This window comes from Protopterus annectens, chromosome 6.part1, assembly GCF_019279795.1.
Source record: "Protopterus annectens isolate FY-2018-M chromosome 6.part1, PAN1.0, whole genome shotgun sequence".
Taxonomy (NCBI): Eukaryota; Metazoa; Chordata; order Ceratodontiformes; family Protopteridae; genus Protopterus; species Protopterus annectens.
In genome coordinates this window covers 80,667,439-80,694,992 of record NC_056738.1, presented here as the reverse complement: position 1 = coordinate 80,694,992, position 27,554 = coordinate 80,667,439, and the positions used below count along the sequence as shown (strand labels likewise).

Sequence of the window (27,554 nt, the reverse complement as noted above, 5' to 3'; positions counted from 1 at the left end):
ACATAGGTGGTAATCCATTAAGTACGGAAGAAGTAATTAGGGACCTGGGGACCCAAGTTGATAGCAATCTCTCATTTGAAAACCACGTGGCCAAAGTGGTTAGAAAAACATTTTATATAGCCCACCTAATCATGAAGGGATTCACATCTAGATCAGGGGAGGTCATCGTGCCTCTTTACTCATCCCTCATCAGGCCCATAATTGAGTACAATGTCCCTTTTGGGATGTACCTTACCAGACACCTGCAGCAACTGGAAAGACCCCAAAAAGTACCTCACCAAGAGGATCAAAGGGCTCAAACAGATGCCATATGTTGCCCGGTTAAAGAAACTCCAGCTCTACTCAGTGGCATACCGCCTGCTCAGAGGCGATCTGTGCCTGACGTATAAAGCCATGTCCAACCCGGAATTAATAGACATGCTGCACCTCAGAAAATCCAAATCCCATCGAGCTACGCACTCGAGAGACTTGAACCTCAGCACTGAAACAATTAGGACATGCTGGAGGGACAGATTCATAACCCAGAAGCTCCCTTCACTCTGGGATAAAATCCCAGTCCAGGTTAGGCAGAGTCCCCCATTGACTCTCTTCAAGAGGAATCTTGATGAGTGGATGGGAGATCGTAGGTTTACCCCGGGTATCACTTCTGTGTCACTGTTAGACAGAGGCACAGTATACTAACCTCGAAAAAGGGCATAGCAAAATTCATTTAAAATGGGTGGCAAAAGCCAAACACACTCTGGCTAGGCTTATAAATGCCCTAGGGCAGATAGGCTAGTATGAACCTATGAACCTTGGTAAGCAAAATGTAAATCAATATCTTATCTTTTTAAGTCAAGTACCACACACACACTTATTTGGGAGGTGCTGCAGGCAACAATAAAAAAGCCATGCTACACTGAAGTAAGTTCATTTGAAACATGAAACCTGGAAACATTTTCTGATTTATCACAGTTCCCAGCTCTTGCCACCCACATCCAATATCCTTGAATGCTAATAAATGCAGGACAAATGAGTCAGCTCGGAAGGACTTAATGGCTTTTTGAAGAATGGAAGACCAAAAACAGCATGAATTTCTAAAATTCAACATACATTTTTATATCTATTATCCCTTTCCTCCTTCACCTATTCTGAATTGTTGACAGTCCCTTGTATTGTGTTTTCTCAAAATGCATAGCAACAATACTCAATCATCATCTCAGGCCTCTCTGTAGAAATAACAGTGTTCACACACCACCCCGCTATAATTATTTCTGAAACTTTATTTGTACTGATTGCCCACCTCAAACCCCCCCCCCCCCCCAGTAGTATTTGTACCATTTTCGTTTATAAAAAAAGTTAAGTGGGTTGGGATACATAGACGGCAGGTTTTTTTTTGTTTTTTTTTTTTGCAGAAAAGGGTTGATGTGCAACACTTCTTTGCTGCTGGAGCACTTTTGACGTTTCCTTAACTGTACATATCTGGTGTTAACCCATGGATCTAGGGGAGGACTACTGCACCATTCACCACCCCCACATGTTTTGTATAGTTACACTGTTAAAAAAAAATAAATAAAATATAACAATTCAAAAAATTAACTTATACGTGAAACGGTTGATTCAGCTGAAACCCCGTGTGCAGAAATCTAACTACGCTAAAACAGGAGTAATTATATGGACTTTTTATTTTAATACATAGGATTTACATAAAATTAAGTTGGACTTGTGCAAAACTAATTTGTCCAGTTGTTTTCACCTATACGTTTATATGTATTCTAAGGTCCATATCTGTTCATACTTTTTTTGTTTGTTTTTTTTTTTGGATGGGTGTGTTTAAACCATTACCAACATGGGGACTCTATGCTCCACACCAGAAGTATATCCCTCATTGGTAAGATCAGACCATAAATTAATCTCACTGGATGTCCACATCCCGACCCCACCCCCAGCCCAGAAAACCACACTGAAAAACTTCTCAAAAGCGAACTTCTCACTTCTCAAAACTGAAGTGGAATCCTTCAAGGCCCCAGGGCCAGGGCCAGTGGAAACTACGGCCCAAACTGCAGAATCCTATATAAACGCATTGTACGGACATCTCCAGGAATGCATGGATCATGCTATCCCAAACAAAACCAAGACCCAATCATCCAAAGGCAGGCATCCAGTCTGGTGGACCCCTGCCATAAATAAACTGTACAACAGAAGGAGGAAGCTACTACATGATAGAGCAAAATCCCTAATAGGGAAGGCATCTCTGATCAGTACTAGCAAAAAATTACGATCCCTCATAAAATCCTCCAAGACCAGCTTCGAGAGAAAAATTGCACAGGACACCAAAGACAATCATAAGGGTTTTTTTCAGTTATGTTAGAAACCTGGGATGCAACTCCCAGACTTGTTCTGAGTTGATTCTAAACGACAAAAAATACACTGAACCCACAGACATCACCAATATCCTGGCAGACAGGTTCAGTGCAAACTTCTCCACCCCCCCCCAAAAGAGCAAGTATCTATCCCAGCAGAGGGCTGCCTCCCAAACATCTCTGATGCTCAGGTGAAGGCTGCCCTCTCCAAAGCAAAAGACACTGCTTCCATGGGACCAGATGGCGTCCCAGGTTGCGTCCTATATGAACTCCAAGAGGAACTAATCCCTCAAATAAAACAGCTATACAATCTCAGCCTCACTACAGGATATGTGCCCACAGAATGGCGTACAGCAACAGTGGTCCCACTCCACAAAGGTGAAGCCTCTACGGACCCTGGAAACTATCGCCCCATAAGCCTGACTAGCTTAGTCTGCAAGGCTATGGAGAGGATCATCATGGAGCTCATAAACAAAGACATTGGGGACCTACAGACACTAGATCCTACCCAGTTCGGCAAGGCTATGGAGAGGATCATCATGGAGCTCATAAACAAAGACATTGGGGACCTACAGACACTAGATCCTACCCAGTTCGGCTTTGTCAAGGGCAGATCCTGCCTTTTGAACCTGGTTGACTTCTTCGAAACAGTCACCAAAGCCATAGATGAAGGGAAGGTAGTCCACACAGCCTATCTGGACCTTGCAAAGGCATTTGACACAATACCCCACTCAGGCATCATAGATAAGCTATCCAGCTTAAATATAAACCCCTATGTCACAAGATGGGTCGCAAACTGGCTCAAAGACAGAACCCACAGAGTGAGAGTTGCTGGAGCCATGTCAGACTCGAAACCAGTCACAAGTGGCATCCCACAGGGTTCTGTCCTGGGACCACTTTTGTTCGGTATATACTTTTCCGAGGTACAGGCAAACGTGGGAGGACTATGGCTCACCAAGTTCGCAGATGACTGCAAACTGGGCGCCATAATCAACTCTCCAGCTGACACAAACATCCTTCAAAAAGGTCTCACAGAGACAGATAACTGGTGTCAGCGCCATGGTCTAAAGCTAAATGCCAAAAAATGTATAGTCATACCCTTTGGCAAAAACAATGTGCCCACAAATTACCACATAGGCGGAAACCCATTAAGTACAGAGAAAGTTATTAGGGACCTGGGAACCCAAGTTGATAGCAATCTCTCCTTTGAAAACCACATTGCCAAAGTGGTTAGAAAGACCTTCTACATAGCCCACCTCATCACGAAGGGTTTCACATCTAGATCAAGAGAGATAATCGTGCCCCTTTATTCATCCCTCATCAGGCCCATCATAGAATACAATGCCCCTTTTGGGATGTACCTTACCCGACACCTGCAGCAATTAGAAAGACCCCAAAAGTATCTCACCAAGAGGATCAAGGGTCTCAAACAGATGCCATATGCTGCTCAGTTAAAAAAACTCCAGCTCTACTCAGTTGCATACCGCCTACTTGAGGCGATCTATGCCTGACATACAAAGCTATGTCAAATCCAGAATTAATGGACATGCTCCACCTCAGTAAATCTAAATCCCTTAGAGCCACACGCTCGAGGGACTTGAACCTCAGCACAGAAATAAATAGAACTTGCTGGAGGGACAGGTTCATAACCCAAAGGCTCCCTTCGCTCTGGAATAGAATTCCAGTTCATGTGAGGCAGAGCACCTCACTGAATCTCTTCAAGAAGAATCTCGATAGGTGGATGGGGGATTGTAGGTTTGTCCCAGGGATTACTCCAGTGTCACTATTAGACAGAGGCACAGTAAACTAAACCTTAAAGGGCACAGTATACTCAAATCAAGGGGTGGTGTAAGCCATACAGAATCGGGCTAGGCTTATAATTGCCTCAGGGCAGATAGCCTAGTATGAACCTATAAAGTCCGGGAAGGTCGCTAATGCGTAGGGATTTGCTACTGCACATCCCACAGGTTAATTTGCTCCTAAATCTCTAAAAAATGTACCTCGTTATGAGGAACATTCCTCATTTTCAGCTTTAAAAAGACCAAGTTCCTCGCTCTTCTACGTCAGAAGAGTCAGTCATACAATCATTGTTAAAATGGTTAATCAACATTAATTTACAGCAATTAATACTTAATCACACTAATTCACAAAGAACCTAAAATAAGTATACAATAACACGTTTAACCATATGGTGACAGCTTGCTGTAAGTAAGTCTTCCACAAGTTGACCATTTCTTCCACATTATGAAATAAGGTGCTCAGAGGTCGAGAGCTACGTGCTCCACAATCACCAGTTTAACCACTTTAAGACTAAGTAACAAAAAGCACACACAAATATCTCACGAATAAATGTCAAAGTAATAGGTGTTCTAGTTATTAATGCAGTTCTGTTTGAAGAGGTGGAACCAATTTGTACTCTGTCTCCATCTAAACTGAAGATTTTTTTTTGGAAACCATAACACAAAAACAATGCAGGGAATTCTGATTTCGAGAATTTCCAAATTTTTTCGAGAATTTTGCAAAAGCGTAGTTATTTTATCACTCAAGCATGTATTTAAACTGAAGCTGCAATCTACCAGACCCACCTATTCGACGTAAGCAGTATAAATGGTTGCCATAGCAACTATGCCACACATTCTTAAACTGCATAAATAACGTTGTACTACATAAATTAAATGAGTTTCCGTGCTGTAAATAATAGCAGCGTAGCGTACTCGTTTGCAAAATATAATGTAGTTTACCAGGAGCAGCAGTGTGCATTGTAAAACAGTTAAGGCAACAAACCAGTGGAAAAGGAGCGCAAATGAAGCCTTACATTGAAACAAGTCCGGTAGTAGTGCTGCCTTTTGCAGGTGCACGCTTAGTTTATGTTCATTTACCCTTGCATTTCAAAGCTAGTAGATGTAGCATGAACCACCTTTTTAAACTGTCTGTCCATAACATATAGGCAGAATCTCACTTCACAGCAATGAACTGTTTAATAAAGTGATTTTTTTAACAAACGCATACATTTGGCTGTCTTCAACCCAAATTCGTAATGCATACCTGCTCATTTTGATAACGCTGCTCAAAAGAATCGTAATGCCCAAGACTTGAAAGGAGACTGTAACAATACTAGTTTAGCAATTGCAATGCTATAAAAAATAACTGGTGACGTCTTCATAACCACGTGACACCGGCATTTGTGCGTTTTAGGCCTCTTGAATTTTAGCTTGGGGTAACTCCTACTCTCACTCATCACAGTCGGTGATACAAAACGTAGTTCTTTGCTCAGGAATGTACTTTTCAATCTCTTAGAACAAGAAGTGTGGACAAAGCCACAAATAATGGGGGGACAAAGGCACCAAAATAGGGACACTTTTTAAATATTGCTCTTACAAACTTATGAAGTTGATAGAATAACAGGTTTTGTATTAGTATGAATTTTCTGAAGGATATTAAGTCTGGAAACCAACTGTCTGCCATTGTTTTCTAACTAGTCGTCAGTGATTTGCAGAAAACGATAATTTTATAAGAAACTGGCCAAAAATATGAGTCAAAATCTGAACATTCTGCGAAAATCTGGACAGTTGAGCTATTATCAGGGATAACGTCTAAAAATCAGTGAGAGGTTTTAAACGTTATTCAAACTCAGTTGAAAAGTTAATATGACAACAGGTTTGCAACGCCTTTTAACCTCTTTCTGCAATAAATTTGAACAGAGCATAAAAATATATTTGAACAGAGCATAAAAATATGGGGAGACAAGGGCCAAAATAGGGCAGATTTTAAGTACTGCTCCTATGAACTTGGAAAATTACTAGAATAGCAGGATTTGTGTTAGCAAGCATGTATGAAGGATATGACGCCCGAATCTGCAGAAAACCAGAAATTTTATGAGAAAAAAGAAATACCAGGCAAAAATTCTGGACATTCTGCGAAAATCTGGACAGTTGAGAGGTACGGTTTTCACCCATCTGTTTCTTGAATAATAAAAAGTATAAAACTCCTGCAATGCATTATAGATGGATTGTAATCCTCAGCTCAGTGATCCCCCAAAAAATGGGGTGGGGTGAAGTGGGGAGAGGCAAAAATATATGTCAAAATCAAGGACATTTGAGAGTTATGACATTTAAAAGCAATCACTGTCTGCTTAGACCATACAAAGCATTGACTTAGCTGTACAATGGATTTGTATAACCCACCTTGGCAGCCTGGTTTAGGTGAACTGGCTCCCTAGGTGAAAGGCTCCATAACACCCACTCTGCCTACACACTGCCCCCCCCCCCCCACGCGCCATCATGACATCACCCAGTGCCCCCTCCTCCAGCCTGACATAACCACACCATCCAGATTACGTTTTCTTTCTTTTCTTACAGATTGTCTTACACTTCAGTTTCTTCCTGCATTCATTTAACACAATCTAAGTAAGCAAGACAGGACTGTGATAACTGTTGAGGAAGCAACTGCATTAAGCCTGAGATATGGAGGCTGTTAGACCCCCCCACCAAAGCCCTGGAGGTTAGAAATGTTCTGAGATGCCCAAACAACTTGCCCATCCAAAGATTCCTGATGAACAAGAATCTTCATTAGAAGATGCTGATTTGTTTTTTTCCTGCATCCTTACCAGGACTGCACATAAATAACTGTGGAAGAAATAAGTGAATTAAGTTAGGGATGATGCCTCGGGGGTTTTAAATGCTCTGAGGTACATTTCAAAGATTTTTTAAACCTTTTTCATCCAGTGATGGCCTGAACAAAAATCATAATTAAGGAAAGCAATTCACTGTTACTGTTCAACTTTGCTTTTTCTTGCATCCTTTCAACAAACCCTAACTGACCATGACTGCACTGTAAAAACTGCATTAGGCAGGGAGTCTGAGAATCACTAGACTCTCAGAAGTCATGGAGTTCTATATACTCGGAGATGCAATTTAGAGCTTTTTCCAGTCTTTTGATCTGATGATGGCCCGAACAAAAATCGAGACTAAGGAATAAAATTCAGGCTTACTTTTTTATTTCAAGGAAGAAAGTTGTATACAAGATGGCATAAAGCTCAAAGCTGAGAAAATACCAGTTCGCAACAAATCATGAAGACAAATGCTTGCATGAATACATAAATCATATCTATGAATAGAACCTGCCTTCCTAACCCTATTAAAAAAAAAGAAGATAGCCGTTTTCTGTGTATGCCACTTGGTGTAAGAATGGGATGAAAGTGAAAGACCGAATTACTATAGTTATATATTCCAAGTTACTACTGTCACATATATACAGCATGCCTCCTTACCCTTTTGCAAAAGATAGCCACCTAAATACACATCTATTGTTTGATTATGAGGAAAGTGAAAAAAATAATGATCACAGCAATGTTTTCATCTTGTTACTCCTAGACAATGACTCTTTGTGCACACTTCTGAAATTTGTAAGGAAAGTTAAAGCAGTAATGACTATTCTGTCCCCAGCCCAGCACAGCCTACAGTGACATGTGCACACCTCTTAGGTCTGAGAAGAACATTAAAGAAATAATGATACCATCCCCAGTTCCCCCACACCAACTACAGCCATCTTCTTTACATACCATTGAGCAGGATCAGTTGTACACTAGGTGGGGTTCGGAACAAAAGCCACTACTAACCTTGTAATAAAATGCACTTATACAGCCTTGGGGTGTGGGGGTCACCACACCCCTCCCCCCCGAAGATCTGAAGTTCTGAATGCTCTGTGATACCAGTTATGCCTTATTATTTTTTAAATAACCATTTAAATTGAGAAAACAATATAAAGGATCTGTTACTTTCAAAGAGACCTCCCACCCCTCATCAGACAATACTCTCCCCACCCAGCAAATATAGCTATGTCTGTATGTACTTCAGGTGATGGTGATTAAAAAATGACAGCTGTGTATTATGTATTAGCTCTATGCCACTCATTCAAACATTCCAAGGTGCTTATAAACCACAGTGATCTTGGAAAGTCACAATAGTGAGCAAAGAGCAGCAGCTGGTCATACCACCCCTTCCACACTCGTACACACAAATTGTCATTTTTTTATATTGATCTAATTCTCTTAGTTGTACGAAGCATAGAGCTCCAAATGTCAGGCATATTTGACTGAATGTAATTTTCAGTGGTTAACCCATAGCTCTCAATTTCTTTGCTCAAAAATCAAAGATAAAGGCAAATAATTACAGGGGGTATGACTTCAATTTTTAAATATTACTCTATTTCATTTAAATATTAATAGAAAAACAGATTTTACACCAACCTGTCTTTTTCTGAATAATAATAAGTAAGAAACCATAATGTCTATCATTGCTGACTTGACAGTAATCCTCAGTGGTTTACCAGTACATCAAATATTTTGTGAGGGACAGGGTAAAAATATGAAGCAAAGTCAGAGACATTATGCAAAATCAGGGAAATCTGAGAAAAATTAGTGTAAATATCCAGTTGTCTGCCAGTATAAAACAGAAAAACAAAAAGCTTACATCACAATATCACAATATCTGTCCAGACACGTGCAACAACTAGAATGTCCTCAGAGATGCCTTACTAAAGGGATACAAGGCCTGAACAACACATCCTGGATGGATTAATTCAAAGCCCTGTCACTATACTCAATATTCTACAGACTGCTAATAAGTGACCTGTGTCTTGTATACAAGGCATCCTCTGATCCCGGTACTGATGGATTTATTACACATCAGTAAGTCAAATGGCATCATAAATACTTGGTCTAGGGACCTAAACCTCTTTTGCAACATCAACAGAATCGTTTGGAGGGAAAGGTATATCTCGGAGAGGATACTGCCACTCTGGAACAGACTCATCATGCACATAAAACAAAGTTCAGTCCTGTCCATATTCAAGAACAGCTTGGATCTATGGATGGAAAACATAACATTTACCCCAGGCTTGCCCCCTGTACTACTAATGGAACAAAGGCAGCTCCTAAATGCTTTGTCCCATGCAAGGGTCTCCTCAAATTATCTATGGTATGATCCCAGTTATTCTCATTAGTGTTAATATATAATTATCAACTATGAAATGGGTAAGGCCAGTCTCTAATCAAATGGAATAGGTTAATTTGAGCACAAAAAGGGAGACTGGCTAGGCTTAAAATGTCCTGCAAGGGCAGCTGGCCTAGTACTTACATATGAACTATGAATCTATATTGCCATTAATAGCTATAGCAGCTTTCTTTTTTTGTTGCAGATGTTACAGTTTAAAATGTATTGACTTCTTGTTCCTGCCCATCCACAGTCTTTCTGATTTGTTATCTAGGGAGATCATGGGCAGGTCAAAGCAGGGGGCCAAAAAATCAAATGGCTAAGCCTACAAATACCTAATTAGGATGCAGCTTTCACAGCTGTGGTCTAAATACCTTTCTGTTATTTATTTAGTCAGTTAGTTATTTTCTAAAGGGAAATGCACATTTCTTTCTTTTTAGAAAATAAATAAATAAATAACAGAAAAGCACCCCTATCACAGCTGTGAGAGTAGCACCCTAGGTGACCACCTAGTTTGCTTATGCAAAAGGTCGGCCCTGTGGCTCACACAGGTATGGGGAGGGAATAGTTAGTGATGACTTGACTGGCTGCCTGTTGTAGTCATCAATCAAGCATGTTAGCTGCACAGCAGTATTGAACTACTAATTTGCTCACATCATGTTTCTCTCTCTCTCTCTGTCTTTTCTCTTAAACCCTGTCCCCATTCCTATCCCTAAAACTCTTCCCTTGAAACCTGTCCCTAACCCTATTCCTAAAACTCCTTCTCTAACCCTAAAACTCTGTCCCTAATCCTAAATCCCATCATTAACCTTAATCCTAAAACCTATTTCCTAATTCTAACCCTCCATGCCTAATGTTACTCCAGTCACTGTTTACGTTGGTGGCAAACATGTGGCATTTGTTGCCTCATCGCAGCCACAACTGGTGGTGCTTACTACTGTACATTCTGTTTTGTGCTAATCTACACAATCGCAGTGACTCTACCATTATCAAGTGTGTGTGCGTGTGTGTGTGTGTGTGTGTGTGTGTGTGTGTGTGTGTGTGTGTGTGTGTATCTATATATATATATATATATATATATATATATATATATATATATATATAAATTACAATGCACTGTAACTGTACTTTAAACCATCGCTCTTAACTATCTTAAAATTTGCCTCACATTTTTGGTCTGTTCCTCACATCTGAATTTCAGACTTTATATCCTTCAAAAAAAAAACAAATGCATGTGAATGCAAAATCTGTTACTCTAGAAATAAAAGAAGTATTTAAAATATGTCCCCAATTCTGGATCTTTGTCCCCATTCTGTCCCAGTTATATTTTGTCTTTGTCCCTGATTATAAGAGGTTGAGAGCTATGCTTTAACCCTTTGCCACTCAGTCATCACTAATGCTAGTTCTATGGTAAATCTTTTTTACATCCATTTTCTAACTACTTGTCTTTTCTGGATTGTATTGTTCTTTATAACTACTTGTTTTACATTTCCCGGGCTATGGCTAAAATGGGTCCTTTGTGGGTCAAACCTTTACTCCAGTTAAAAAACATAAATAAATGAAAACTATACCATTAATTGGAGGGTAGAGTGAAATATTAAGAAGCTGAAGTGATTGTTAAGCACAATGGGCCATGCACATTGGCATATTATAAATACTGTGCATGTCTAGCTCCTGAAGTAAGCTTATACCCAATGAGCAGTATCCACTAACAATATTTCCCAAAACTGTGTATAACAGGACATAATTCACACCTAAATGTTGGGAAGGTTATGGGGGGATGCCAACAATCTTAAATACAGTGATTAGGATTACCACCTGTCCTTCTTTATGCAGGACAGTCCTTATTAGGGCAATTGTGTCCTGAGAACAAATATGAAAAATGGCAACTGTCTTAAGATTTTTTTAACAAAAGCAATCCCCCGGATTCTCAAAAGCTTGCATGGAGTGCAAGATCGGTGCAAGAGTTCAAGCAGGCAATATGTCTGCAGTGCGATCCAGGAACAGCCTGCAGAAGCGTGCACGAGAGCTCCTGCACTAATCCTGCACTGACGAAGCCCTTGTATGCAAATCACCCCATTTGCAGGAGAAAGCCATGGAAATAAGGTGATTTTGTGATCCAGGAAGCTTGCGACCGTCCGTGCAGGACTAGTGCAATCAGCAGAAATGTACTCGGTTAGTAACCGAGTATATTTCTGCAAAATCCAAAACAGCTCCTAATAAAGGCTCCTGCCTGGTGCCCTGCAGAGTTCCACAGCAGCAGAGAGACAAAAGAGACTTTGGAGTGATTAAGTATCATTTCATAGGTTCATAGGTTGGTACTAGGCTATCGGCCCTAAGGCCTATACAAGCCTAGCCATAACAATTCCCTGGCTATTTCTTCTCACACTATTTACTTCCCTGGACCCCTGTCTAGCAGGATGACTGATGTGATCCCCAGGGTGAATTTCCTTTCTTCCATCCAATCATCAAGGTTCCTTTTGAAGAGGGCCAAAGAGGCGCTCTGCTTGATATGTATGGGCAGTCTATTCCAGAGTCTGGGGAGTCTCTGGGTCAGGAACCTATCCCTTCAGCATGTTTTGTTTATTGTGATGACAAGATTTAGATCCCTGGAGCATGTCGCTCTGAGGGATTGGGATTTCTTTAAGTGTAGCATATCCAACAGCTCTGGGTTTGACATGGCATTGTATGTTAAGCAGAGATCACCTTGGAGTAGAGGATATGCGACAGAGAATAGCTAGAGTTTTTTAAGGTGGTCAGCATAGGGCATCTGCTTTAGGCCTGTGATTCTTTTAGTGAGGTATTTCAGTGGCCTTTACAGTTGTTGCAGAGGTCTTGAGAGGTACATACCAAATGGGGCATTGTATTCTATAATTAGTCTAATGAGGGATGAGTACAGTGGGACAATGACCTCCTTTTTTCTGGATGAAAAGGCCTTAGTGATGAGGTGTGCCACATAAGGATTTCCTGACTGTTGTTGCGATGTGGTTATTGAAGGTGAGACCACTGTCCACCTGTGTCCCTAAGTCTGTTATCACACTTTTGGTGTTTAGTGTACTGCCACCTATGTGATAATTCACAGGTACATGTTTTTTCCCAAAGGGGATAACTATACATTTCTTGGCATTGAGCTTGAGTCCATGGCTCTGGCACCAAGCATCTGTTTCTGTAAGACCCTTTTGTAGAGTATCCACATCATTTGGGGATTCAGTAATGGCTCCCAGTTTGCAGTCATCTGCGAAATTTGTTAGCCAGAGTCCCTTAGTGTTGGCCTGTACTTCAGAGAAGTAGATGCCAAACAAGAGAGGTTCCAGGACTGAACCCTGAGGTACTCCACTTGTCACTTGTCTGGAGCTGGATTTGGAGTCAGCTACTTTTACAGTGTGGGTTCTGTCAGTAAGCCAGTTGGCAACCCATCGAGTGACATATGGATTAATGCCCAGCTTAGTAAGTTTATCTATGATTCCAGAGTGGGGGATGGTGTCAAAGGCCTTGGCAAGGTCCAGATAGGCTGTGAGGACTTCCTTACCCTCGTCCATGGCTCTGGAGACTGATTCAAAGAAGTCAATCAGGTTCAGGAGACAAGATCGGCCCTTCACAAACCCAAACTGGGTGGAGTCCAGTGTTTTAAGGTTGCCAATGTCTTTGTTTATAAGTTCCATGATAATATGTTCCATGGCCTTGCAGATCAGGCTCATCAGACTGATGAAGCGGTAGTTCCCGGGATCTAAGGTGGATCTCCCCTTGTGGAGTGGGATAACTGTAGCTGTGCACCACTCAGTGGGCACGAAGCCTGAGGTGAGGGTATGATTAAACATGACACTTAAGTGAGGTGCCAGTTCATTTTGTAGTTCAAGTAGTACACAGCCCGGGAGTTCATCTGGTCCCATGGATGCTGTATTCTTAGCTTTGGAGAGTGTGTTTTTTACCTGTGTGGCCGTTATTACCAGAATTTGGCAATCTTCCAGTATTGAGATGGGCCATTTAGGGGGTGAGAGGGGTGGGTGAAGTTGGCACTGAATCGATCTGCCAGGATATTGGCAATATCCTTGCGATCAGTATATTTAATGCCATTCTGTTGTAACTCAGAGCACATCTGAGCAATGCCATTTAGATTCTTGACATAGTTATAGAATGCCTTGTGATTGTCTTTGGAATCTTTAGCAATTTTGTTTTCGTAACTAGCTTTGGAGGATTTTATGAGGGATCTTAGATTTTTACTGAGGCTGGTAAGGGAGTTTTTTGCATCCTGGGATTTTCCTCTTTTCTGCAACAGTTTTTCCTTTTGTTGTAAAGTTTGTTTATGGCAGGGGACCACCAGATTGGCTTTCTTTTTTTGGAGAAGAGCACTTTGGTTCTATTTGGGATGGCACAATTCATGCATGAGTGGATGCGCTCGTACAGTGCCTTAGTGTAGGACTCAGCAGTCAAACTTTCAGTTCCAGTCTGCATGGGTGTCATGAAGTTTGTAACTTCTGACTTGAGTAGCATGAAGTTGGCCTTGGAGAAGTTTTTTATGGAGGTTTCCTTACTGGGGGGTGGGGGTGGGATGTGGATGTTAAGGGTGATTAGCTTATGGTCTGATCTGACCAATGAGGGGGTGACCATAGGTGTGGAGCATCGATTTCCCATGTTGGTAATGACCAGGTCTAGGATATTGGAGCCCCTGGTGGGACTATGGATTAGTTGATCTAGGGCATTGGAATTTATGAATTCCAAGAACTGTTGGGCAAAAGTGTTGGTGCACGAGTAGTTTTCCCAGATAATGTCAAGGTAGTTGAAATCACCCAGTATTAGGGTGTTTGGTTGTATATTAATATTTTCCAGTATGTTTAGAAAAATGTAGTGAGAATATTGGGGCATGGTGGGTGATCTGTAGCAAGCTACAATTTGGATTGCAGTCTTACCTAGTGTTAGTTGCACCGGGAGAATTTCAGATGCATTGTGTTGCGCAACTAACCTGGTGGTGTGAATATCCTTGGTGAATATGGACACTCCTCCACCATTTTTCTGCATTTTCTTGCTGCCTTTAGCTAACTCCGCCTAAAATGTCGATTTTTGAGTTTCTGTGATTTAAAAAGCTTGTTTCAGCTACATATTGTTCTTATTTTACTGCCTGCACTTTAACAAAGTCATGTTTGTGTTTAAATTACCTGTTTAACTGTTGTAGGCTACACACTCAAGTGTGATAGCCATTTCTGTGCATTTAAAGTATTTTTTTGATTGTATCTGCTTTATTTTCTGAAAAAAAAAAATATATATATATATATACTTGTTTTCCTGCCTTTCTAAGCTAGTATAGTCCAGTTTTCAGGTTAGTGCTGAATTCAGGACTGTGTTACAAGTTTTTGTGTTTGCCCATACCTTACTTGGATAGAAGGAAGTTTCTCTGTTCACCTGTGTGAGAGGCTTTGAGCAGCCTATCTGTCCCTGGAAGAGTGGTTTCAGCCCAGAAATTAGTAGTTTATTGGCCATTTTAGGCTAATTTCTAACTCTTTCATTTCCCTGCTATAAAACCCGCATTAGTGCGGTTTTGCACACCAGGCAGTGCCGGTAAGCTAGGATATAACTATTCCCGGCTCCACAAAGTCTACTCTTCAATTTTTCCCTTGGAACTAGACAAACTTTCAACTTAAGCACTCAAACCATTCACTTCTCAGCCCAGTTCCTGCTCAAAACTCATAGCAAGCACTAATAAACCATCGCACTAGACCCCCCCCTATACTGTAGAGAAGGACAAGGCTCTCTATTTGAACTTACCAACCAATCAGTAAAACAGCTCACTGTATCTATCCAGGCATGTCCAAAGGGTAGTTTCAGGTGTACTCTCCTGTCCAACTGGTGAATCTGGGCATTTTGAGGCAATGTTACAACTGCCTCATGTACACAGACAACCCTCTCCTCCTACCACCAAACACTAATACATGAGAGAGATGCAATTATACAGCCAAACTGGAGGCTAAGCTCTATCAACCCAAGACTGGACCAGACAGTCAGGAGGAGAAGGGAATTACTTGCATCACACCACCAGTCTCACATAGACCTATGAAACCGGCACCGGCAAAAAACGCACATAAATACACAAAAACGTACTCGGAGGCTCTAAATAAAAATCTGTAAAAGCAACAGAGACCTCCAAAGCAGACATCCAAGCAACCTCCACCCCCCCAACACACACCATGAAACACATACGTCACAAAACCAGTGTGCCACGCAATCACAGCCCTTAAGGCAAAATAACATACCCAACACACTAGTGATAGGTGACTCTATAGTCAGGCACACTGACATCCCTCTCACTAGGCAGAACAAGGAGAAGGTTGCTGTTAGCTGCCTGTTGGGTGCCAGGATCCGCCACATAACACAAGCACTCAGGTCACTCCAGAACAAGTACAAATACGACTCTGTCATTGTGCATGTTGGTGTGAATGACCTGAGCCGTACTTCCCTGAACTACACGAAAAGACACATGGAAGAGCTCTCTGATCACATAACCCAGGCCTGTATGACCCTGACCTTGAGTAGTATCCTGCCCTCACCAAGAATGATAACATTGTATAAAGAAAAAATTATCAATTTCAACAATTGGCTAAGCTTCTGGTGTCATTCAAAGGGGATCCAGTGTCTGTCAGCCTGGGATGACATGCTTGACAAGCCACGCTGTTTGCTAGAGATGGCTTGCACCTGTCACCCTTAAGCTTTTGAACACTGGCCAAGGCTCTTGCCACCCCCATAGTGCCTTTTTTAGGCAAGGCTCAATAGACAAACCCACCACCATAAATAGCACAAGTAACAAAAAACTGAGGGTAATGCTACTCAATGTCAGAAGTCTAAACCTCAAAATGCATGCACTCGAGGCACTCCTCAGTATGGAGAAAATCGATATATGTGCAGTAACAAATCTGGTTTAAGGCTCCAGAGAGCACCCCAGCACTACCAGGCTACAACTCATACCATACATTTCAGCCACAAAAGACGGGGGCATATCCATATTCATCAAGGATACCCACACCTCCAAGTTAGTGGCACAGCACGATGCTTCAGAGATCATCCACTAGCAACTAAACACGGGCAGAACTGCAATTCAAATTGTAGCTTGCTACAGATCATCCACCATGTCCCAGGACCCCCATTCTGCATTTCTGGAAACACTGGGAAATATAAAGGTCCTACAAAACACCCTGATATTGGATGATTTCAATTACCCAAACATTAACTGAGAGAGCTACTCAAGTACTAACTCCCTTGCCCGACATTTCCTAGAATGTATAAACTCAAATGCCCTGGATCAACAGGTCAACACCCCCACCAGAGGTGACAACATATTGGACCTGGTCATCACCAACACGGGCGACTGGTGTTTCACACCAGAGGTCAACCCCTTGCTGGTTAGATCTAACCATAAACTAATCACTCTGGATATCCACATTCCGCCCCCACCCCCCATTCAAAGAAACCACTGTGAAAAACTTTTCAAAAGCAAACATCACATTACTTAAGACCGAGGTGGAAAATTTCAAATCCCCCATGCTAAAGGATAACGCTGCCCAAGCTGAAAAATCCTTTACTAATGCACTCTACGGGCACCTGCAAGAATGCATGGATCGTGCTATCCCAAGCAAAAACAAGACTAACTCCTCCAAGAAAAGGAAACCAGTCTGGTGAACCCTGCCATAAACAAGCCATACAACAGAAGGAGGAAACTAGTACAGAAAAGAGTAAAATCCCAAGAGAGGAAGACATCCCTGATCAGTATCAGCAAGAAACTATGATCCCTCATAAAATCATCCAAGTCTAACTTTGAAAGAAAAATTGCCAAGGACTCCAAAGATAACCACAAGGCATTCTTTAGCCATGTCAAGAATCTAAGTGGCAATTCCCAGATCTGCTCGGAGTTAGTGCAGAATGGCACAAATACACTGAACCGACTGATATTGCCAACATCCTGGCAGAGAGGTTCAGTGCAAACTTCACCCCCTCTCACCCCCAAAAGCGCCCATAATCATACCAGAAGAATCTAGTGCCCCCTGAAATCATAGACACTCAGGTTAAAACAGCCCTCTCCAAAGCCAAAAACACAGCATCAGTGGGACCGGATGATGTCCCAGGCTGCATCCTACATGAGCTCAAAGATGACTAACCCCTCACCTAAACACACTGTTCAAACTCAGCCTCTCCACAGGCTACATATCCATAGTGTGGTGCACAGCAACAGTTATTCCACTCCACAAAGGTGGAGCCACAGCAGACCCCAGGAACTATTGCCCTATAAGCCTGACTAGCTTGGTCTGCAAGGCTATGGAGCGCATCATCATGGATCTCATTAACAGAGACATTGGGAACCTCCACACACTGGACCCTACCTAGTTCGGCTTTGTTAAGGGCAGATCATGCCTCCTAAACCTGATGGACTTCTTTGAGACAGTTACCAAGGCTATAGACAAGGGAAAGGTGGTCCACACAGCCTATCTAGACCTCGCAAAGGCCTTCGACACTTTTCCCCATTCTGGTATTATAGACAAGCTCACCAGCCTGAACATAAACTCCCTACGTCACAAGATGGTTTGCCAACTGGCTCATGGACAGAACCCACATGGTAAGAGTTGCGGGAGCTAGGTCTGACTCTAAACCAGTTACAAGTGGCATTCCCAGGTCCGAGGACCCCTCCTGTTTGGCATATACTTTTCAGAGGTACAGGCAAGCACAGGAGGACTATGGCTGACCAAGTTCGCAGACGACTGCAAACTAGGGTCTATAATTGACTTTCTGGCTGATACAGACATCCTCCAAAAGGGTCTCACTGAGACAAATAACTGGTGTCAAAACCATGGCCTCAAGCTAAATGCCAAAATGTGCATAGTCATCCCCTTTGGAAAAAACAAAGTACCCACAAATTACCACATAGGTGGTAGCCCCCTAAATACGGAAGACGAAATAAGGGATCTGGGGACCCAAGTAGATAGTAATCTCTCCTTTGATAATCACATTGCCAAAGTGGTTAGAAAATCCTTCTATGTGGCCCACCTAATCACAAAAGGGTTTGCATCCAAATCAAAAGAGGTCATTGTGCCCCTCTACACATCACTCATCAGACCCATCATAGAGTACAATGCCCCATTTGGGATGTACCTTACAAGACACCTGCAACAGCTGGAATGACCACAGAAGTACCTCACCAAGAGGATCACTGGCCACAAACAGATGCCCTATGCAGCTCGACTGAATAAACTCCAGCTGTACACAGTTGCATACCGCCTACTCAGAGGTGATCTCTGCCTGACATACAAGGCCATGTCCAACCCAGAATTGATGGACATGCTCCACCTAAAGAAAACCATATCCCCTCGAGCCACATGCTCTAGGGATCTAAACCTCACCACAACAATAAATAGGATGTGCTGGAGGGATAGATTCCTGTCCCAGAGACTTCCCATGCTCTGGAACAAGATTTCAATCTATATTAGGTAGAGCTCCTCACTAACACTCTTCAAAAGAAACCTTGACGAGTGGATGGGAAACAGGAAGTTTACCCTAGGGAACACTTCAGTGGCTCTGCTGGACAGAGGCACAGGAAACTAATCTAAGGGGGCGGCAAAAGCCAACACATTCCGGCTAGGCTTATAAATGCCTTTGGGCAGATAGCCTAGTACCTGCCTATGAACCTATGAGCCTATATCGTGTAGTAAGCATGCCAATGGCCAAGTATAAGGCCATTGGCATTGCAAACAATACAAAAAATAAAAAAATCAACTTTTATTTTTTTTTAGCTGATCTCGGCTGTAGGGCAGCATCGTGCAAACGGGATCGGGGGGGATAACAAAATGAACCTAAATTAAGCATTCTAATTAAAATCAGTATTCTGCCATGCAAGTCAATGGCAGGCAGAAGACAACCTGGCCAGTGAGTAATGGTTGCTAAGGGGGGAGGCTCAGTGTGAGACATGTAACTATGCGTTAGCAGGCAATACTATGCAAATGAGGGGAAGAATATAAGTTCAGGTCTCAACAGTATAAGAGTAGGAATAGCTTGGTGTAAGCCTAAGAGGTAGGTGACATCATGGGTGTATGTGTCAGGCATACTATAAGCAGATTGGAGCCCTGTGGCTCGGGTTTGCTCCTAGCTTAGCACAGCTAAGCTAGGGGGTGTGTCTAAACCTGCCTAGCACTCTTAACACAGCCTAAGCGGGTGTGCGCACCATGCACCGGGTTTTACAGGAAGAAAAAAGAAGTTAAACCAGGAAATAGCAGCACTGTGCACATTTGAGTACTCTGTTTGCGTGGCGTGCACACGGGCTTAAACAGGGAGGCAATGGGAAGGGAAAACAGCAGTAGGAAGGTAATCAAGGTGAACTAGCTTAGCTGGCAGGTTAAATGTATCAGAATCAGCCAATTACACAGGCAGCAAACCAGCCCAGAACACTACTATAAATTAAGCAAACATCTTCCCATCTGGTTTTTCCCACACTCTACACCACCAGTGTATACAAGCGGGAAAATTTTAACAAACAAACCTACAAAATGAGAAGGGCTGCAGCAGGCAATATATAAAAACATGTGCAAGAGGATGAGGGTGGTGAGGATGTGAATGCTGTCGAACAACCCACAGTGAGGAGACAGAGAAGAATGTACAGACCCAGGGTAACCTACCAGGGGCAACATGAGCTGGAGATAGTGGAGCGCTATTGGGTGGACAGAGACTTACTACAGCAAATTTTTGAGCTGTGCCGGCCACAGCTGACACAGCAAACTGACCGAGGGGAACCCATCCCAGTGGATACCAAGGTATGTGTAGGCTTAGGTATACTAGCCACAGGTACCTCCCAAAGCACAACTGGGGATATCATTGCGATCTCACAGGCATCAGCATCCAGAGTATTCCACAAGTTCCTGGATGCCATGTCAGCACATACCAGTGAGCATGTATATTTCCTCAACACCTGTGAGGTGTTGACCAGCAATATTTGTCTCTTCCACCAAATAGGAGAATACCCTGGGGTAGTGGGTGCTATAGACTGCATGCACATATGCATCAAAGCAGGGTAGGGTCTACATCAACCACAGGGGCATCCCCTCCATCAACTGGCAGGTCGTATGTGATGCCCAGGGCATTATAATGAATGTGTGTGCTGGCTGCCCTGAGAGCTATGACGATTCCCACATATGGCATCTGATGCAGCTGTACCAGAGATTTGCCAATGGGGACATCCCCTACGATCACCTAGTGGGGGATGCTGGGTACACACTGGAGCCGTGGTTGATGACACCCATCAGAAATGCACACACACCTGAACAACAACACCATAATGAGGCACACGCACAGGCCAGACATATAATAGAGCATGTTTTTGGGATGGTCAGGTCACGGTTTTGGTATCTGGCACATCCGGTGGAGCCTTGCAGTATTCACCAGCTAAATGTACCCAAATTGTTATGGTATGTGCTATGCTACACAATATGATCATGCAGAAACAGCTGCAGCAGGAACAGCATGGGGCAGGGCCACACAGCCCCCCACCAATGCCAAGGCCTGCACAGGCACAGAGTGACCTGGAGGATGAACAACCTGAGCCTGCCCCAGTAGGCAGATGGAGGTGTGCCCAGTATGCCGTGGCTGTGGCAAAGAGGCAACGCATAGCACATGCACTGACACAGTAGGGGCACAGGGAATAACACCTCTCTCTGACTCGCACATACAGTAAAAGGGATGCAAAACATGACACTACCTGTGCTCAACCATGTATAGGGAATGTACTATGTGCATCCAACATAGGCAGCCCTCCAGCAACATCCGCAAGTCTGGCACACCCTCAAGGTAAGTCAATCAACCTACCAATTGCCAAATGGAGTAGAATGTGTCATTACCTGTAGCTATGGTATGGATGTGAGCATGCAAGGGAATTGGGTGGCTGAATGTTATGGCAGCAGACAGTAGACACCCATAGTGGCATCATGACATCTGTAACACATACTGGAGTCACCATAGTTGCCAGTACTAGACAGGGTGACAAAACTCACTGCAAGAAATGTGCTGAGCGACATGTGTGTCCATATGACCCACACATGCCAGTCAGGTTGGTTCACATACCCAACAACAGTCTCAGCCAGTAGGACAGGTGCAGACAAACCCAAACAGAACCTGTGCCATGGCTCCTGAATGATGGCTATGGTTAACCTCCCCCCCAGGCCTTCACAGACAGACCACAGCAGGGCAGGCAGTGGGATGTTAGTTCTGAAGGGTAGGAAGTCAGACAATAATATGTAGGGCAACCAATGCCATGATCTGTAGTACACTGGTATGCCTCTAGTCAACATGATAGTTAGCAATACAGAATGAAATGGAGTACCTGACATACCAGTACAGTTATAGCAAATATGTACAAGTGTCACGTGTGCCCCCCACATCCTACATAGTAATGTAATAACAGTCAGGTATACCCCCCTTGACCCTGTGTAGAAATGTAGAAATAGACAGGTGTGCCCCCCATCCTACATAGTAATGTAATAACAGTCAGGTGTGCTCCTCCCAATCCTGTGTAGAAATGTAATAATAGTCAGGTGTGCCCCCCATCCTACATAGTAATGTAATAACAGTCAGGTGTGCCCCTCCAATCCTGTGTAGAAATGTAGTAATAGTCAGGTGTGCCCCTCCATCCTACATAGTAATGTAATAACATTCAGGTGTGCGCCCCCAATCCTGTGTAGAAATGTAGAAATAGTCAGGTGTGCCCCCCCATCCTACATAGTAATGTAATAACAGTCAGGTGTGCCCCCCTAATCCTGTATAGAAATGTAGAAATAGTCAGGTGTGCCCCCCCAGTCCTGTGTAGAAATGTAGAAATAGTCAGGTGTGCCCCCCCATCCTACATAGTAATGTAATAACAGTCAGGTGTGCCCCCCTAATCCTGTATAGAAATGTAGAAATAGTCAGGTGTGCCCCCCCAGTCCTGTGTAGAAATGTAGAAACAGTCAGGTGTGCCCCCCCTGCTATGCAGACATATAGTAACAGTCAAAGCCAAATGATCAATGGATACCCTGCAGAGACAGCATGCTACCTGTCAGTGTACCACACAAAGGTCAGCACTGCAGCACAAACTACCTGGACACGATCCACATATTCAATACAGACGGCCATACTGGGCATGCTCACACACACAGAAATGAAGGCAATGTCAGTCAACAACATACTGAAAGGTCATACTGGGCATGCTCACACACTTAAACACATGAAGGCCATGTCTGCAAACACCAGTGGACCAGACATATCTGGCAGCTGCTGTTGTTAGTGCAGACACTCGTTAGTATGCACCACTCATGCCTTGCACACACAGTGGATAGGAATACAGACATATATGTCAGGACAACACACTATAATAAGCCAAAGATAGACGTACATAAATGTGTGAAGAGGGTGACTGTGACAAGGAGCCATCCAGGCCTGTCCCATCCAGCACACAGCCAAAGGGCTCCAAACACATGAGGTGCAGATGTCACTCACTGCAGATACTAGCCGCAAGTATCTGTCAGCATTACAGACTATGTGGCACACGTGCCAGCTGTGCAACATGACTGTACAAGGAAGTAGTCATCTAGCAGCTGTATACATGTACCTGTGAAGTATGACCCCATGTGTGCCCGCATGTGGCGTGTCAACACCTAGATGAATGGGTTATGGCTCATGCACACACACTGCCCTCCCCATAGCCCTACAAGCTTGCTGAGGTCATCCAATGTGAAATACATCTTTGGGAGAGTTGTAGCCCAGTAATCTCTGTGGCATCTCCCATAACTGTGTACTGCTGTAGTGTGATAAACTAGTTAGGTAGCAGTTCTAACCCCAGGCTTGGCAACTGTGTGTGAGTGTCTGTCTGACTGTGTAGAGAGCAATGCTTTTTAGGGTACACACACTCCTTATAATTCATGTACTCAACTTTGGCAAGGCCTCTGTGAAGGTTGTAGCCCAGTAATCTTTGTAGCGTGTCCTGTAACTGCGTACTGCTGTAGTGTAATAAAGTAGTTAGGTAGGTGTTCTAATCCCAGACATGGCAAGTGTGTGTGTGTGTGTGTGTGTGTGTGTGTGTGTGTGTGTGTGTGTGTGTGTGTCTGTCTGTCTGTCTGTCTGACCCTGTCTGTGTAGAGAGCAATGCTTCTTAGGGTACTCACACGCCTTACAATTCATATACCCAACTTTGACAAGGCTGCTGACGTCAGCCACCTAGAAATACACCTCTGTGAAAGTTGTAGCCCAGTAATCAATGTAGGGCATGCCATAACTGCGTATTGCTGTAGTGTGATTTAAAACTGTGGTAGGGTTCCATCCCCACCCATGGCAGTTCTGGATGTTTTGTGTGTGTTTCAATGTCTGTGTACAGAGCAATGCATTATAGGCTAGTCACACTCAGTACATTTCAAATGGCCTACTTTCTCAATCCTGCAGATGTCATTCATTGTGAAATATACCTTTGGGGAAGGAGTTCTCCAGTAATCCCCCTGATGTGTCCTATAACAGCTCCATGCTGTAGTGTGATATAGACCTCTGTTAGGGGTTCTATACCCACACATGCCGGTTGTGGATGTTCTGTGTGTGTGTCACGGTCTGTGTTGGGAGCAATACATTTTAGGCTAGTCACACTCACTACAATTCGAATGGCCTCCTTTGGCAATCTTGCTGATGTCATCCAATGTGATATACACCTTTGGGGAAAGAGTACTCCAGTAATCTCAGTGGCGCGTACTATAACTGCGTAGTGCTGTAGTGTAATAAACTAGTTAGGTAGAGGTTCTACTCACAGACATAACAGGTGTGTGTGCATGTGTGTGTGTTTGTAACTCATATCCTGTGTGGAGGTGTGTCTGACACCTCTGGCCAATGTGGAGCGGGTTTTGCATATTTCTTATATGGTGGCCCTACTATATATCACAATGTCCACCACACAAGGATAACAGATGTGAAATAGCTGAGAGGGTGGGATGCAAAGCCAAACCCATACATGTGACAGCAAGGCCAGGCAATCACAGTTAGCAACCCAAGTATTACCCAGAGCACACTCCCAACCATACCTCTCAACCTGGAAGCATCAAAAATCTGGACAGATGCCCATGAAAAATAGGTACAAATCTGTACACTGATTAACATAAAATTTGCATACATAATCATGTAGCCCCACCCACTCCAGTGGAATTGTGGGATACCAACTTTTAAATGCAAACTGAAGAACATGCATCAGCACCTACTGCCCCTGTACACGAGGGACACAGGTGGTACCCCTGGGACAAATGTATCTGTTAGGAACTCTGTTTCTAAATACTACTACCTTTTAAATTTATAACGTTAGAAATCAATAAGTCTCTAAAATGTTTCTGTCAGTTTGCTCTTTAAGTGAGTGGACTAATTATAACCCCCCCACACACACACACACACACACACACACACACACACACACACACACACACACACACATATCCCTAGTTAGGTTTACCATGCAAACAAACCTCTCAGCTTCTTAGTACCAGAATTCTGAACAAAGCTAAATATAGAGGTGGGGACAAAGGCTCAAAAAGGCACTTGTTTAATACTGATCTTACAAACTTATAAAACAGACTAACAGTTTTTGCATTAGCATGCATTTCCTGAAGGAGAAAGTCTGAAACTCAAATGTCTGTCATTATTTAGTGTTAGTGGCTTCAATACTCAAGTTATTTGCCAGAAAACCACAAATTTTATGAGGAAAAGACCAACAGATTAGAGGCTAACATCTGGACAGTTGTGAGGTATGCATACAATGTAGCAGAAGTCCTTCAGAACATTTCCTGATGCTAAGCACCAATTTCACATTACTACCCCCATGTGTGCGCACACATACACACACACAAAGGAAATTAAACATTTGCTGCAGAAATATTTATTCTGCCGTGGAAATTAAGTAAACAGAAAAAACAACAGTTTGAATTTCTGCTCTCTGGGTGTTGGGTTAAAATGTTAGCATTTATTTCAGCATGGCCTCTTATTTTATTAGCAGCAATCTACTAAACATGTTTTCATCAGTTTTGATTACTGTACAAGAAAAAGGCCCTCCTCAAGCCTTGGTTTTATTACTTTTCTGTTCTAAACTGAATCCAGCACTAGTTTTTAGTAACCACTGGCTAGCTGTATCATACATTTAAATTTAGCAGTGTTTCCATAAATTCTTTAACTCCTGAATCTATACTAGTCTGGAAGCAACACACCAATTAGTTTTGTTAATGCTATAAATGTCAACTATACTTTCTCCTGCCCTGCTCAGTGATTTTCAACATGCCCCTCTGAGACTGTAGATTACAAAGTACACTAGAAAGAAACGATGGCAGACAATCAAAACAGTATGCAAAGAGATTGCAATGCAAACTAGACTGGGCAGGTACTGTTTTACTTGCACAAATCGATTTTTGGGACAAGAATACATAAATCTTGGGTCAGGAGTGAAAAAAAAGTCTTGACATTTGATAAGGACTATCCTTTCAATTAAAGGTCCGATTAGCCAAAGTCATTTGGTAACACCCATTTTAGTCCAGAAATGAAAAAAACCCCAAGATGAAAATGAAGCACAAGTTCTAATTTACGTTTCAGTAATTCATGCCATGCATGGATCAATCATGATATGCATTTAAAACACGCCTAAACTTGAATGCTAGACAGAGAGATCTCAGTAACTGAAAGAACAAATTAAGTAAATGCAGGCAGAGAGATCTCACTCTCAGTAACTGAAACAGCGAACTAAGTAAATGCAGGCACAGAGACCTGGCTCGCACTTCTACTAAATAAATGCAGAGGTACGGACCAACTGAAAGAACAAACCACACACACAGAGTAAATGTGAGAGATCTCACTCTAAGTAACTGAAAGAGCGAACGAAGTAAATGCAGGCAGAGAGATCTGGCTCGCACTTCCACTAAGTAAATGCAGAGATACGGACCAGACACACTCGAACACACCTGTATAGCTAAGTAAATGCACACTAGATAAACCGAACAAACTAAATAAATGTAGGCAGAGAGATCTGGACCATGGTTTAATACACTAGACTTGCTCGCACTTCCACTAAGTAAATGCAAAGAATGGACCAGACACACACACACACACACACACACACACACACACACACACACACACACACACACACACACACACACCTGTATATGATTCTCGCACTAAATGGAGAGAGAGAGAGATCTCACTGTAAGTAAATGCACACTAGATAATCTGAAAAAAATTAACTCTAAATGTATTGTTGCAGCAATGGTTGAATTAGAGAAGTTGGCCATAAATACACGCTAGATTAACTGAATTAGAGTGGGTGGCTGGAAAACAAACTCTAAATGTAAATGCAGATCTAACTTGCAGCAATAGTGGAATAAGAGCAGCTGGCCGGCCATAAATACACACTAGAAAAACTCAGAGATAGCCATGGTTGAATTAGAGTGGCTAGCTGGAAATACAAACAATGAACTTGCACAAAAGACAGAACGGCTGGCTGGAATGCAAACAACGAACTTGCACACAGTATCTTGTCTGCTCAGCAGATAAATAAAATAATGCAATAACAGTTGTTCTTACCTGGAATTTTAAATCCACCTGCCATTGCTGTTATAGTCCCTATTCCTACTGAGACCAACAGGCAGTGGCTGATGTCACCAAGCACACCCCTAGGCTGGTGATGCGTGGTGACATCAGCCAAAAATTTAAAGTGGTAACTATTACAAAAAAAAAGACCGGGAAATTCGGAAATTAAGGGCGCCACTCGGGAATTCGTGGCACCCCAATATTTTGCCCCCAAAACCGGTAAATGCCGAGGAATTTGGTATGATTGAGAGGTATGCTCCCAACCCATGTCTCATACACACACACATGCCTAGGCAACAGCCAATATGTGGGTAGTACACTGCATATTGGCCAATGATAGTAACTATGGGGTGATAGCAGTGGGCTACAGAGGGCATGGCACCCTGTCCATCTGTCCGATATGCACATACATGCAGACAGTGCACCCTCCCCATGTTCCCCAATGGACACCTACACCACCTGTGGTGCCATCACATGTGACCCACAAAGAACATACCATGCCTGACAACATACCCTGTATTGACAGATGCCACTGACACCAGGGAATGCTGTTAGAATGCTATCATTGTAGGTGCAGAGTAAACCTGGTTCCCATTACCAGTTCCCACCACAGGTGGGCAAGACT

General features: G+C 42.9%; 1 protein-coding gene across 1 annotated transcript in view; it reads right to left on the bottom strand.

Annotated features, from left to right (window-relative positions):
- Nucleotides 1–5,550, bottom strand: part of ERICH2 (glutamate rich 2) — a 948,280-nt gene extending 942,730 nt beyond the window's left edge. The window contains exon 1 of the mRNA XM_044075511.1: nucleotides 5,388–5,550. Coding sequence (XP_043931446.1) covers nucleotides 5,388–5,395 — 8 coding nt within the window. The 5' untranslated portion in view covers nucleotides 5,396–5,550. The remainder of the gene's footprint in view (nucleotides 1–5,387) is intronic.
- Nucleotides 5,551–27,554: the final 22,004 nt, after the last annotated feature.